The 16,031-nt window shown below is 43.6% G+C and overlaps 2 protein-coding genes across 3 annotated transcripts; one reads left to right on the plus strand and one right to left on the minus strand.

The window, feature by feature from the left end:
• The first annotated feature begins 2,733 nt into the window (after positions 1–2,733).
• On the plus strand, positions 2,734–4,108 carry LOC118287506 (histone H5). The gene has a single exon (XM_035612782.2). It carries the CDS (start codon positions 3,002–3,004, stop codon positions 3,590–3,592), a length of 591 nt encoding a protein of 196 aa, XP_035468675.1. The 5' UTR covers positions 2,734–3,001; the 3' UTR covers positions 3,593–4,108.
• Positions 4,109–5,409: 1,301 nt separating this feature from the next.
• rhot2 (ras homolog family member T2) lies at positions 5,410–15,670 on the minus strand. Of its 2 annotated transcripts, XM_035612779.2 has the most exons (19): positions 14,670–15,670; positions 13,977–14,035; positions 13,062–13,143; positions 12,923–12,966; positions 12,343–12,396; positions 12,171–12,223; positions 11,780–11,888; positions 11,536–11,637; positions 11,322–11,420; positions 11,117–11,225; positions 10,890–11,010; positions 10,610–10,694; positions 10,347–10,492; positions 10,113–10,213; positions 8,080–8,210; positions 7,853–7,933; positions 7,619–7,741; positions 6,909–7,111; positions 5,410–6,746 (listed from the first exon to the last, which is right to left on the minus strand). In XM_035612779.2, exons 1-19 carry the CDS (start codon positions 14,704–14,706, stop codon positions 6,629–6,631), a joined length of 1,857 nt encoding a protein of 618 aa, XP_035468672.1. In that variant the 5' UTR covers positions 14,707–15,670; the 3' UTR covers positions 5,410–6,628. The 2 variants fall into 2 exon arrangements, with proteins under 2 accessions (XP_035468672.1, XP_035468673.1); XM_035612780.2 differs by lacking the exon at positions 14,670–15,670 and having other exon boundaries at positions 13,090–13,143.
• Positions 15,671–16,031: the final 361 nt, after the last annotated feature.

Genomic DNA, 16,031 nt, shown 5'->3' on the forward strand with positions numbered 1-16,031 from the left:
TAATTGATTTATAAGCAGTAAATAAGAAATTGTCCACTGGGTGTTGAACGGATCATTGGTTGTAGATTCTTGAATAATTCTCCTGCTTTATTCAAGAGTCTACCACCAAGTCCTGTCGCCCGACTCCATGCCCTTTTTGGATTAGAATGAGAAGCTCCACTGACATATAACAATCTGTACATTTTCCTATAGGCAACAAATGATGATTATTTTCATTATTGTTGATTATTGTCATGAATCATTGCTCAGTCCAGCAGAAAATAAATCAAATTGCTTCTATTCTCTTGGTGCAAAACAGAAACCTCGGTAAAGAGTAAGCTGTAAATCTTTACATGGCAGTGGCTGGATTAATCGAATTTGGGGTATTTTTTGCTCAGACATGTAATCAAATGATATGTCAATCAATTAATAATCAATCAATTATCTGCAACTGTCAAAACAGTTCCTGCCGACTAACTGATTAATCGACTAACATGCCTCAGCGTTGTCCTCAACACAAAGACACTGAGCCTAAAAACCAACAGCGGTGCTGTAGTTCTGAATGGGACACCACGGGACTCATATAGATCATCTCCAATTAGCAGTGGCCTGTGGGGGGTGGGGGGGGGGCACTGGTCGACACGTCACGTGGCATTGTGCCGCCGATTGCTCTGATGTGATGGGCAGGGGGCAGGGGACGGGGGCTCGGGAGGTCCAGTCGGTGCTGAGGACGTCCCCCTGTCGGCGGGTGGAGGGACAAGTCAGTGATCCTCACCGCCGCTTCCTAAATGGGGCACAAGAAAAACGCATCATCACTCCGGGGCGAGTCGGTGGTGACAACAACAACAACAACAACAACAACAACAACGGACCCTGCAACAACAAAAAATAACTAGAATCATAATACAACCAGAAACCCTATCAATGATGCACTTGGCCCGAATACGACTCGCAAACAATAGGCATGTTGCTCATTATGAAGCCATGCGCGTTGAGGTAAACATCTTAATTATGTCCTTTTTTTATACTGTTGCGCCAAATCAATATGGCGCAACAGCATCCTCCCACATGCACTTGTGCTGTACAAAACAGAGCCTAAATGCTGTTGAATGCAAAGCCATTCTCTCCCTCCCTCCTCACCCCTTCACTCACTCACTCTCTCATCTCCCTCCCTTTTTGACTGAACTGTTCCACATGGAGGGAAAACCACTGTCACCTTCGCTCCCTCCCTCCTTCCTTCCTTTACTAGTCGCTAACCCACCACACACACACACACACACACACACGCCAAAACAAAACACTCAAGTCAGCAACTCACTGTGAGGACAGGTGGAGACAGAGGGACAGAGATGCAGACATTTTACCTCACCAAATGTGATAATTCATTTTTGCTTATTGACATTGATCATATCTATCGGCTCCAATATTTAAAAAAAGTAGACAGGTGAGACCCAGTGGGGCTACTTAATAACTGACCACGATGTTATTGGAACAACAGTGGACTCTCCATTGTGTGGAACAGTGTCCCACTGCCTGGCCATGCCCCCGCGTGGTTTTTGCACCACACTGATGGACTGTATAGACGAGGACGGGAATGTGGTTAATAACGACAAAAGAAAAGAAGAAAGTGTCACATTTCTCAGATAAACACGCCACAAAAGTGTGGCTGAAAACACAACTCCAGTGGCTGGGACTTACACGGGAATCAAAATGGCGTTGCTGGGAGGGACACCCGAGCTGATATTGAAATAAGAAATAAGGCAGGACAATGATTATAAAGTTTGTTATTCGGGAGGCTTTTGCTGTTCTGGAGCGACACAACGGAGCCCCGTGTGAAAAAAGAGGACAATCCAAATGTCAGATGTGTCAGTGGCTGTGGTGATGATGCGCCAGTCACTGAACAAAAGACAGCCATCACTGAGCCCCGCGCCGAGGGACCGCTGTCCAGCTGCAGCCCCCCTCTGCAGCTGGACACACATCTGGACAGCAGTCACTCACACCCCTGTCCGGCTCATCCAGCGACCCGGTCGCTTCTGTGAGCCGGTACCACAATCCCTGATCTTTGGAGGTGTTGGCAACTTTCCTGACAATGGGGCTCGAGTGGCGACGGCCATAGTGACACTTATAAGCAATTCTGTCCAAAAAGCAGCAAACAGGGCGAAGCCGCCCGACGCGTCCCCGCGCACACGAGCCCACGCCGTCGCCCCGGGTGTCACCTGGGACTCACACACTGTGACATTTCATTTATAGCAGGTTTAACAGCAAATAATCTCGACCACGTCACTCAAAGTCAATGGCCGGACTGTGTTAGTTGGGGAAATGTATCGATGTATTAAAAGCAAAAACGGAGCCGTGCACCGTCCGAACCGCGTGCATCCGCCCGGGCACAGATTCGACGTGGACGTGCGCCGGGTCGTTCGGCCCGAGGCTCCGTCGGTTCGGGTCAATTTAACGCGAATTGAGCAAAATTGTTCACGGCGCGCGCTGCTTCCAGCGGGTTTTCCTGGAATAAAAGTTGTTCGCCGGCGCCGACGGAGGGGAAGCGACGTGTCGCCGTGAAGCCCAATGTCTCCGCTACCAGCACATGCGGTTCCGTGGGCCAGAGCTCCGCCGTGGGTTTTATATTTGACGGGAGTTGGCCGGCGAAGAAACACAAACAGGACGGCGCCAGTTCCATGGAGTACGCTGGATCAGCTGCTGGCAGTTGGTGTTCTCAATCACGTCCGCAGATGGCCTTCATAGGCTCACTGGAGCGCCTGTGGAATAAGACACTTAAGTGATCCGGTGGACAGACACGTCACTGCGCCTGGACAATTACAACAACGTCTCGATTCGGTTCTTCTGAAAGCAGAGAGTGTGATTTTGTCTCGTTCTCGGGAGACGCTTTGTTTGTGGCCGTGCGAATATTTTTTTTTTTTTTTTTTTTTTTGCTTCGCCAGCTGAACCGGGTGAAATCACACCTCTGGGACTTTTTCTTCTTCTTTTTTTTTTTGACAACTTACTCCCAAAAAAAAAAGTCACCATGGCAGAGACGTCGGCGGCTCCGGCCAAAGCCAAAAAGGCAGCAAAGCCCAAGAAACCTGCTTCTCACCCCAAGTACTCCGAGATGATCACAGCGGCCATCGTCAGCGACGCCAGCCGGAGCGGAGCGTCGCGTCAGTCCATCCAGAAGTACGTGAGGATGAACTACAAGGTGGGCGACCATGCCGATGTGCAGATTAAAATGGCCCTGAAGAGGCTGCTGGAAACCGGGATGCTGTGCCACACCAAAGGCAGCGGCGCGTCCGGATCCTTCCGGCTGTCCAAACCCGAGGACACCAAGAAGTCCACCAAGCCTGCGGTGGCCCCCAAGCCAAAGAAAGCGCCGGCCAAAGTCGCCAAACCCAAGAAGGTGGCCAAGTCCAAGAAGGTGGCCAAGACGCCGGAGAAGCCCAAGAAGGTGGCGGCGAAGAAAGTGAGGAAGGTCGCGAAGAAGGCGACGCCGACGAAAGTCAAGAAGGCGCCAGCGAAGAAAGCCAAGGCGGCCAAGCCCAAGGCGAAGCCCGCAAAGAAAGCGGCCAAGCCCAAGACCAAGACACCGAAGAAGGCAGCGAAGACGGCGAAGAAGAAGTGAAAGGACAATGATCAGAGACACACACTGTAAATACTGAAGGAAATGTTTTCATATATGTATTATTTTTGTAAGGTCCCATGCAAACTTATGCTGTTTTTACCAGTAGTTCTCTCTCCATTGCACTATAGCCTAAAGATGCTGTAGAAACAAGTGTGAGCATTTTTATTTGGGGTTATTGATGATGATGATAATAATAATAATGTTAATTTCTGTCTGATGGCAGCTCTAGGATCTTACTGAAAGGGTAAAAATAACATGTAAATAGACTTAAACGAATGAATAGTTGTTGTAGGGGGGGGGGGTTTGAATGGTGACCATTGTTGGACCGTTACAATGTCCAGACCACAGTCAGTGGACGTCAGCGAGATCCTTTTCCTAAAGGCTCCATAGTTTTCATTCAAGCTCCCTGTCTGTATATTTTCACATTTCAGAACGACTCATAACAACATCCCGCTGTGGTCAGTCACTTTTAAAGACCGTTTGTACTGCAACTCAATAAACCGTTGTCATCTTCTACAGATTGTTTTTGTCAACTTTATTGCGCGCATTTTACGCGTGCGTAATAGCTGCTTGGTGAATTAGAGGAGCGAAGGGGAGAAGGGCACAAGAGCATATAGCCCATCAAAGATCAATAGGTTTTATTCTAATGTGCTTCGATAGACCAGTGACACGGTCACCTGCATTTCCACACACACGTTCCCGAGACACACAAACCTCCACAAAGGTCTTGAGATTGTAGTCCGTGTACACCAGGATGCTGCCCACAAACAGCTCCTTGTAGCCTGCTGCGGAGAAACTAATAATAAAAAAAAATGAATCTCCAAAACAGTGATGGTGGCAGTTGGGATTTTAGGTTTCAAAGCAATAATATTCAGCATTACAACGTTCTCAAAGTTCGATGGAGTTGGTGCTACAGAGTCCCATGTTACAGCAGTGAGAGTTAAATACCACCAAGTTATGTGAACAACCAAAAGAAATAACTCGGAATGACCTTGTAACTGCTAACTAAGCTAATATGAGGACAAAAAGGCTTTTATATTAATTATCGAAATTCATTTTTCGAAACTGCTGCACAGAAATAGTTGCTTGAGGGAATCGTAAACACAGGGAGATGCGTGAAGTTCTCAAAAATAGTGCAGCCAAAAGCTGAACAGTAGACATGTCACTTGCAATTGTATGACTACACACAAAGAAATATGTGTAGAACATCACTCGGAACCCCCGCATCCATATTCACTCAAGACACACCCATCCCTTACTGTCCCGCCTCTCGTCCGACGTGCAACACCGCCACCTCGTGGTCTCCTGCAGGAACTACGCGCCAGTGCTGGTGGGACCTGCAGGAGTCAAACTCCTAATCGAACCGACCTGTGTAAACAGCAACAGGCCGAGTCATCAGAGATGAGCATCCGAACATGCCAGGGCATGCTGCTCTGGCGTCGAGACGCTTTGTGCAAACAGTGTTGCTTCTAACAGGGAACTCCCACTTGAATTTTAGCTGCATGACTTTACATTTGAAATTACTAATGCAACAAATGTTTTGTGATGAAGGTGATGTGGGATGGGAAACATTAATTATACTCTAATAACAAAGAGCGTAGCATTAAACTAACATTTGCATTGAATCAAACTCAAGAGGTAAACGAAGTGTGTGGTGTCAGGTCACTGAAGGCGGATCCCGCCCCCCCCCCCGAAATAAAAATCAGTTGTGAGTAATCAGCTCTTAAACACAGATGCTGCAATTCAAGACGGTGAGGATCAAATAAAACATACGCCACAGAAATCACAACACATCTTCCATCCCAACAGCCACAATGTTAGTTTTCTTTTGGGCGGAGGCCCCTCCCCTCCACCCAGTCTGGTTTTTTATTAAGCATCAGGACAGTCATATTTGAAAAAGCGCAGACGAGCGTCCTGCAGAAGCAGCATGTCACCAGCTAAATGAATCAACGAAAACAAACAATTCACATGACTCATGCATGTTGGGGAACAACACCATGGCAGATTATGTCACGTGTGTGTGCACAGTGTAAGGTATATGTGAATAGAAAAAGAACAGCTTACAAATATATTTCAGTCTCAGTTAAAACTAATTTGATTTCAGTGTGAACAGATGGAGTGAAAGCAGACGCCTGACCAGATCCTCCTGTAAGGTTTTTTACATTTAAGATTTGCATTGCCTCGGGAGAAATATTTCTTGGTTGTTATCGTTTTTTTGTTGTTGCATTTTATACCTTCTTCATGCACAAAAGAGAAGTCTCCCCATGCCACGGCCGATCAGCGGACACCTCACACCGCTAGGAAAATTTCAACAAGAACATTCCAGCCATTTCATTTTCAGGCAAAATGGTTCAATTAACATGCTATGATTACTCACTGCTCATTGTTTGGCAAATAAGATATAAGTATCTTGTATCTGTGGTCAGAAGGATAAGTGTTGTTCACTGAGGAGTTTAAGCAGCAGCCAATCACAATGTCTGTCTCTGTTTAAAAGACTGCATGGGATGCACTTTGGTTCTTCAGTCTGGTCAATTTGGCATTTCTCTATTTTGCTTGTGAAGCACTGCATGTATATAAAAACTGTCCAATCTCACCATTGACTCTCACAGACGACCGTGGGGGGGAGGAGTGGACTGGTCAAGAGACTTTGTGCATTTCCTCAGCTCTGATAAAGCACCTTTTTTGGATATTAACAGTTAGCAGTTCTTTGTGTATCAATGAGCGCAGACAGGCTAATTCTTTCTAGGCCTGCGTAGACAACATAAGGCAGAAAAAGCTGGGCAATGGAGCGAGGAGAATAATATGATCACTTGGATCCAACTGCCTTTGGATTTTTTGCGATCTTTTGAAAAAAGTGATGCAGTCAAGACACAGAGATGGGGGCAGAGAAGATATGAAGACGTTTCCTGGAAGCCTGCATGTTGAAAAGTGGAACGGTTCAGACTGCAGTGGGTCTTGATCTGGTCTCGATGGATAGGTGAAGGGTTGCAAAATCTTGGAAAAAAAATTAAAAATAAAAGCTCAGCTGCTTATTGGTCATTTCAGTCTCGCAACGGCTCTGTAGACGGCAAAGCCCAGAACGGCAACAACAGCCGAGCCGAACGCCACTCGCAGCCAGAAGGACGTGTTGCTCATGTCCGAACCGTTCAGGTGTCTGAAAAACAACCACAGAGTGTCAGTCGCACCAAATAATAAACAGACACTTACATTACCATAACAAATGTCTTGCTTATTTTACATCTCAACCGATCACGCTTTAATTCCTCAATGTGTGAAACGTAATATTCTGAGTGATGCCAACGTTTGTGTAACATACGGGTACATCGCTGCGCAGGCGAGCCTGGTGTAGATGTTCCTGCTGGTGGAGTCGAGGAGCAGGCTGGAGAAGGGCATCGGCGGAGGCAGTCGATGTTTATAACAGAACTCTGCCGGGGTCATCCCGTGGAGCTGCTTCACTTCTGAAACATCCACTTTGGAAGCGACTAACACACATGGGATGTTGCTCTCCATGTAGTGTTGCTAAGATAAAAAAAAGGGGAAAAAAATTGACAACTTAAGTGAGAGCGAGGAGAATTTCCTAATGAAATTCGGATACATTCATCATGCAAATGAAATGAAGACGACATCACTTTTAGCATGATGTTTACACATAAACTAATGTGTCACACCGTGGAGAGACCCTGTCTGAGCCCTTCATTCCACTAATAATTGTAATAACAGGCCAAGGCTACTCCTCTTGTAAACACCTTGATCAGATTACCTTTTAATTTCTGAAGATCTTTAATAAAGGACGAGAACACTTCTGTCTTTCTTTTATTGTTGAGCCTTTATGAGCATTACCTAAGTGGGGTATCTTTCCAAGAAGAAAGAAATTCAATAAATGATGTTTAATCGTTTCCAAGAGATTGTGAATCATAGCAGAGGCTGGAGGCGGCCTGTCTCCTGAGGTAATATTTACAGATGGACATGTTGCTCCACTAGAGGTAAAAAATGCTCCCGTAGCTACTAACTTGTGTTGTGACTGACCTTGTATATACTGGCACAATAGTCGAAGGAATGTGGGTCACTGTGGTCATACATGAGACAGGCGACGTCACAGGAGGCATCTGATGCCTTCAGGAACTCCGCCTCCACATCCACCTCATTGAGCTGCATGGAGGGGGAAAAAATAAATAATAATAAAAACAGAGTGCAGTGTTGAGGCTTCAGTCAGGGTCAGAGTTTAGGGTCAACATTAAGATGAGGATGGGAGCTACTTACGATAAGGTACTTCTCCTGGTTGCTGACTTGAACAGTGTTTATGGCATAGGGGGCAAAGGCACTGCTATGATTTCCTGTTTTCTGTTCAAAACAGAAGAAAAAAAACCCCAGGAAAACAGTTACACCTCTGCGTCAGTGTTAATGATGACACATATTATACGTTTTACAGTTTTAAAATTTTTTAACATTTGACATTTTCAGCTCCAGACTAGCAGATGGTGCCATACCGCGACGTTGCAACCCACAAAGGCCTGGAGGAAGGCCGTCTTCCCTGTCCCTCGCGGTCCGATCACTTTGCAGAGAAACACCGACCGCTGTGTCTGGCCTTTCTCCAGGTCCACCTCCTTTTCCCGTGTCACTGCACATATAAACAAGCACAAACAAAAAAAAAAACATAAACACACAGGACTCTCCTTCTGCCTATCAGAATCTATCTGAGTTAGCACAGCTTAACAGCTACTTCACATCAACACATGGCAAAATGAAAAATGCTGTTTGATTATCACAACTGAAGAAAGAAAATGTTATGATTTCTACACAGCGCAATAGTGTGGCCTATTTTTTTTTTTATACCTCTGATGTATGAGGCCAACATTACTCCTGCAGCAGATGAGAAACACCGACCTGCCACGGGGGCTGTTGTTTTCAGTTCTTCAACATGGCAACAAATGAGTTTCTTCTCTCCAGTGTCATCACTGATTGGTTTGTGAGTGCCAGCAGCAGGAATTATATAAAAAATAAGGCATACGCAAACTCTCTGGCTTTAATTTCAACTGCTTTCATTTTTCATTTTAGATTAAGGCTGCTTAATTGCATTCATAATATTAAACACTAAAGTCAAATTTGGCCACACTGTATATGGAATAACTTCAAGCTAAGATAAACTGACCTCTGGTGCCATTCAGAAGACAAATGCAAAGCATAACAACTAGTCAAGTCAAGTCAATTTTATTTCTATAGCGCATTTACAGACGGCTGAGCCGCACCAAAGTGCTTCACAAGAAAGTGCTTAAGTGCAATAAACAAAGAATAATACAATAGGTAAAGTAAAGCAAAAAAGAATTTAAAAGGTAACCAGGGAACACTATGCACTGGCACTTAAAAAAAAGGAGACACTAATCGAAGGCTAGTGAAAAGAGGTGGGTCTTTAAATGGGACTTAAAAATATTCAGAGAATGGGCTGCACAGATGTGCAGGGGGAGGCAGTTCCAGAGTCTTAACTAGGTTAAGAATATAACGCAGGTGTGCATTACACCTGTGTTATATATATTATATATACTGATCACCACAGGTTCATAGTCAGAGGAATCAAGACGAACAGTCACACAGGCATAAAATAAAATTTGACTAAATAAATATTAGTCCCACTCGTGACAAAGAATAAAGTTTGTCCTGAGAAAGGTGCATGCTGATACCACGATCAAGAGGGTTACTTTGTACAGTGGCCTCTTTAGGATATGTGAGACTAGAGGTGCAGGGATTCTGAAACAAAGACTGCAACCATTTGCTAACATCCACAAAAAGGACGTATGAACTGAACCATGGCTCAAAATATGAGGTCCCTAAAGTAAAACTGCAGACATGGCTAAAAATAATGTACAATAACAATAAATAACACTGCCTAATAAAAGGTTGACACACATCTAGCCTCTCTGACATGTACAGTGGTGTCAACTTAAGGTTCTGACCTCTGAGACAGAGACAGAATGTGTGTGATTAGCAGCAGTAATACCTATTACATCACACTTTCTAATCTTGTCAAAGCTTTCTTGGAAAACTGTCCTGCAGCGGGGTGGAGCGTGCACCGCATTTCAAACTATGCATGCATTAAAGTGTAACTTGCAGACTCCCAGGTTAAATTAACTATCCATTCACATCTCAAGGGCAAATGTACATGTATGTTAATCTATTAGGCTACAGTGAACTGGATTAAGACTGGTAATCCTCCTTTTGTGCTAAATTATGAGACTGGGACAAAAGTTTTCAGGGAGGATGTACTGTGTATCTCTGATGTACCACAGAGAGATGGTCCCAACCTTTCTCAATTACAAGAGTAACTACGAAACATGCACGCTCGCGCGCGCGCGCACACACACACACACACACACACACACACACACACACACACACACACACACACACACACACACACACACACACACACACACACACACACACACACACACACACACACACACACACACACACACACACACACACACACACACACACACACACACACACACACACACACACACACCTGTGATTGCCGAAATCGGTGACTCCTGCTCAGTGAGGATGGGGAAGCCTAGGTATCCTAGGTGCTCCAGGCAACGGTGGATGTCAAGGTATGCAGAAAGCCTGCGTGTGAAGGCATGGTACACGTGAGCTTTGAGCAGTGCAGAATATTAATTATTAATTACTGTATTAAAGTGTGAGCCTAGTGCATGCTTACAATCATACATAGTCATCAACGACGGAGGGAGACACTTACGTCCACTGACAGAGGTAGCCGGGGTTAGAGATGTAGCCCTCGTCTGTGGTTGACACAGTCATGTAGACCTCGGCCCCCCACGGCATGTAGGGACATACACAGAACAGGTTCTTGAGCTCCGTGGGCGACAAGGCAGAGTCTTTGTCCTACGAGGGGGGAAGAAAAGACACTTTTCAACACAAAGACAACTTCCACTATTTAGCAAGATTTCCTGCAACATTTATCACACATTACAGCCCAGCGGCAAAATGGTAGCTACTCACATCATCGTACTTGTCGAATAGCTGCTGGAGGAATTGATGGCCTAAAGGACTGAGTTCTGTGGTGCAGCCGACAGGAACCCGAAGTCTGACAACACAAAATCAACACCCGACTAGTGTGTACGAATAAACATAGTTAGGATTAACACATAAGAAACATAGCAAGTCTGAGCTAGATAACGGTAGACTACATAGAGAGGGATCTTACCTCTCAACCACTTGAAATGAAAATTTTGCAAAACCATATTTTACAGCTGAAATGAAAGAGAAGACGCAGACTTACTCAGGATAGAGATAGTCATCGGTCAGCTCAAGGTTGTCGTCATAACCAAACTTTCTGAGGATGGTCCACGTGGTTTCATGTCGACCCCTCTGGATAAATAATGTATTGAGGAACAAGAAACCTGAGAGAGAAGACGGACCATACTTGGCCATTAGTTGAGTGGGGCCTTACAACGACACGGTTTACAGTTTTACAGTTGAATGTTGTCAGTTAAAACGGATTTTTACCGTTTAAAGTTAGGCCATTGTCTTGCACACCGTCACTGGTGTTCTTCCAAACTACTGTCTTCACATCTTCTAAGGCTTGAGGTGCCAGAGGATTCCCAAAACAAGATTTCTACAAAATAAAAATTAAAGAATTATAGCAAACATATAGTTTTTGGTTCAAATAATAGTGGAGAAATCATTATGCTGAAGCAATTTTAACTGGCACCTGAAACCTGTTGAGTTCAGCGTCACTGAGGATACGGTCATTGTCCTGGTCGGAAATGTAGAATATTCTGCTCAGGGCTCGGACACACAAAGGTTTCAGCTGTGGACAAATATCAGAGGACAAAGAGGTTGTCATTGATCAAATAATAATTTGCATGCACAAGAAAAAGGGGCTCACTCAGCAGTTGACATCCCATTACAAAAAAGGGGCTGACCTGTTTGTCTTCAGGGTCATACAGAGGGGCAGTGGGGTGAAGCACTGCCTTCTGTGCATAGTAGAACAGCTCTGAAATGTTTTTCAGGTTCTTTGCCGAACACTTGAAAAATGAAAAAGAGTGTGCTTGTGTAAATATTGATTTGAAACCCAGCGACCACGTGCTTATCACATAGATAGAGTTATCAGGTGTAACACAGACTCCAGTATTTAGCAGCATGGCTACGTCGCAGGGTTCAGCTCACCTCAACACATGTCTCAATCTCAGAGAACAGATTCATGATGGGAAGAATGGTTTCCATTGAGCTCCCACAGCGCAGATCTGACTTGTTCCCCACGAGGATGATGGGAATTCTGACACAATGTGTGAAGATATGTTAACTCTCAGTATCACTATCGTGATTTATTACATACAACAATGACATCACTATACAGGACATATTAACAATTAAGCATGCTCTCACTCATATGGGGTATTTTGTTGATGCTCTTATTAAGTTTTCAGAATGAATAAATTCAACAACCGCCTTAAATTCCTAGACGGACAAGTTTACCGACATTAGGGGCAAAACAGGGAAGGAGAGCAAAGTCCACCAGAAAAGCAAAGCCCGAGTAACACACGCAGCTTATACATACTTGTTTCCTTTTTCTGCGCTTCCATTTACTAAAGGAATCCATTTAGTTTTAATCTGAAAAGTAAGAGGTTGCGTCAAACACAAGTGAAGTTTCTATTTCAAATGCATGGAGTAAATGTAACACACAGTATGTAGAATGCTGAGACGATGCAAACCATGCAGCAGGTTACTACCTTGTCTATTGTGTCCTCGTTGGTGACGTCATACACTACGCACACCACATTAGCCTGTGGTGACAAGAACTTCATATCAAGAACAGACAACAGCTCAATATTCTCTATTTAAATCAAAAAGGATTATTACTTATTAGCACTTTATATGCGCATAGAAATGCACTGAACATTAGAAATAGAAGAATGACTTACAGAATAACCAGTAAAAAAAAATAACCAGAATAACCAGTATATTCAAAAATGCCTGGAGCCACAGACAGAAAAAGATCATGCTCAGTATGTTGTTGCTTTCACCTAAAAACCTTTACGAGTACGTTATACTTGAGGAGAGTTACTGAACCGACCTTCAAAAATGTGCTTTGGTTTGTTGTCAAGTTGCAGACAACATTAAGACAGTTGCATGCATTTAAACAGCTCAAACGTTCCCATTTTCCATCCAGGCTTGATTGAATTGATCAAGATTGATCAAGCTTAATTCAAACCCTGGGTGCAGTGGGTTTGGGTTTTAAACAAAGTGTTACAAAGATCATCTGTTCAAGTTCAGAATGTTTTGATTGGTGTGGTGGTAAGGTGTGCTTACCTTGATGATTTCATCTCTAAGGATGTCATCACTCTGCTCTTTTTCTGTCGAGGTTAAGGACAAACACTTGTGTCATACAGACCCACATGCATTTGTTATGGCTCCTTTTTTGTTGTTGTTAGCCTTCAGGTTATGTTACCTGAGTAGTCCACTATGTGTGTAGGCACCTTCTCCGGAGTCACGTCAGCAGGGATGGTGATTTCTTCCGCTCTGGGGGGAACCTATCAGGGATCACAGATCCAAGATTAACTCTCAATAATCAATTGGTCAGGCCACAGCATCACGTAATTAAGAGACACACTTTCTACCATATATATATGAATAAAAAAATGTATGCAAACAATAAACATTTACAATTAAATGCATTGAAACAGAAGCCACAGTCAAGATGTTTTAATGGAGCTACACAAAAATCTGTTCTTGCCACAGAATGGCAGAATGGTCTATTATAAGTAACAATGGTGTTGATCATCCTTCTTAAAATTACAGTATGAATGAAATCTGAAACAATTTCTTTTGTTTTATAACAGGACATCATTGAGACATTAATACTTACGGTCATTTCATTGACAAGTCAATTTTGGAAGTTGAGCGGCAAGAAAAGTAAATTTGCAAGGTAAGCTACAAAAGATAATGATAACTGCTCCTGCTTTACACTTAACACAGGCAGGGAGGAAAGAAATGGATTTCAAATAACTATATATATTGAAAATAAACATTCAACCCAATATATAGAACTTGAATTAAGACAATGCACATATTTTAAACATATCATGTAAACATAAATGCACATCCTTTCTGCATTGTTTATTCATTAAAATTATTTTTGAATACTGGCAAAATACAAACGCAGCGACTTGTCTGCGAAAAGGCCAACGGATTCATCAGTCGGGCTCTAACGTACACTAGCCAATGCTAAACATTGACTACTGTGGAGTAATTGTGGCAACACAGGCCATGAGATGCAGGTGGTCGGCTTCTTGACCATCGTCTTGTAAAAAGGGAAATTTGGGAAAACCCTCAGCGGTGGCTAAGAAGCTGCACCCACACTCACCTCTTCAGGAAACTCCTCTCCAACCAAAGACATGATGAGCGACGTCTTGCCCACCTTGGCTGTTAGAAGAGACAATAAGAAGAGGATGAGAGGAGCGGCCACACAGAAACTCAACCATCATCCGATGTTAGTTGAATGTTGAAATTGACAGCACTTCATTTGGTGCTACTCTAATAAATGTCCTGATATGCTTCCACTTAACACAGCACGAAGGACGTGTGGGCAGAGGCAATGTGTTTATCGAGAATTAAAACAGACAATAAAGAATCAAACAGATCATGTGACGTGGAATATATAGAACATATAGTTGTCTGTCATTCAACACATTTGTGCTTCATGTATTGTGGCTTTCAGTAGACGACAGCTTATGAGTTAGCCAAAGGAAATATGGACAGAAGCCATTTCATTCAGCAAGATCAGCTACGAACTAACCGATGACACTTTGTGGGCAAAGTTTCTCTATGCTATGTTAGCATTAGCGGAAACAAACATTTGGAAAGCGGCAGCTTAGTTATGACAAAAAATTATGCCGCAATTAATGCACATATTTACAAACACACACGCGCATTTATCTACGTAATAACATTTCCACCAGGAGTAACCCAGGAAGAGTCCGCTCCCACTGAGTAATAAGTTAGCTACAACAGCTAATGTTTGCTAGCTCTTTTAGCTAGCAGTGTAAAAAAGACTTACGTTCCCCCAGTAAAAGTATCCTGACGTCCTGCTTCATGTTTCCTCTCTGTGTGAAGAGCAGTCAGACGCGCCGCGGTGCTACATTGACATGTATCTTTCATTTGAATGTCAAATTTCTAGCTGGAGCCAAATGTGTGTCTCTCCACGTCGATGTGCACCCAAGGTGAAACCATATCGTTCCGGTTCACACGGGAGACTGGAGGAAAAGACGCCCCCTGCAGGACAAACGGCGCGCTGCCTCACAGTCGCCTCACGTGGTGTAGGAATCAAATCAATCGTCACATTGACGTCATAATCTGACAACGAGGTCCTTAATGAACTGATAGATACTCACACGTGAACTGAACATATCGTACATGCTATGGCATTTGAATGAATATGTAATGCCCCAATGCAAAGCATAAACATGAAATAATGTGTAATATTTCTGGGGTTATTTACAAGTCCATACCCCCGTAGGTAAAATTACAAGGAATTGTGTGTGTGTAGTGCAGCAACCTACAAACGAGAAGGAATGGAGAGGGTTCATTTAAGTTCCCAACTATGTGGTAACATGTTAAATAGTGTTCATCAGTCTCAGCGATTGTGCTTTATTGTTAGACATATCTCTAATGTTCAATAATTGTCCTCTTTGCAGTTCCAGCTGGTAGATAATTAGAGTAAAATTATGATGGTAATGCTCACATATGCATTTGATATCTTTTTTTGCTGGACAAGTCAGTGTGTATGGATTTTAACTCCATGCATTGTATGTTGCCCCACTTTTTTTCCCCAAATTCACAAACCATTAAATATCTCTCTCCATATATGTAATCATGTCACGGACTGATTGAATAACTAGAATAAATAAGGTTTTACCGGAGAGGTTCTCAACACAACAGTGAAAAGGTGGTGAATGCAACAATTCTGAATACTCAACTGACAAACCAATGAAAAACACTGAAAGAAATGACCCTGTACTGTTTACATAGTCTATCCCCTGTACCAGTAACACACTGTCATTCAAACTGGAAAGTCTGAGTTTAAGTCCTTGTGTCAGTATCCTTCACCGAAATGGAAACTCGAGAGGATTCATGAAAAATGATCCAAGTATACCACCTGTCCTCCTTTGTTGTTGTGGAAGGAGAAACATCAAATGCATGTGGCGGTTGTAGTCTTCTTTTATGTGTGTCTGTGTGTGTGTGTGTGTGTGTGTGTGTGTGTGTGTGTGTGTGTGTGTGTGTGTGTGTGTGTGTGTGTGTGTGCCCCCCCCCCCCCCGGGAACTGTACAGTCATCTCACCAATTATAATTTTTCAAGCTCCTTTTTTATTTACATTGCATCTCAGGGCAGCCCCCCCCCCCAAAAAAAAACATCACTCTAT

Source organism: Scophthalmus maximus, chromosome 16 (genome assembly GCF_022379125.1).
Source record: "Scophthalmus maximus strain ysfricsl-2021 chromosome 16, ASM2237912v1, whole genome shotgun sequence".
NCBI lineage: Eukaryota > Metazoa > Chordata > Actinopteri > Pleuronectiformes > Scophthalmidae > Scophthalmus > Scophthalmus maximus.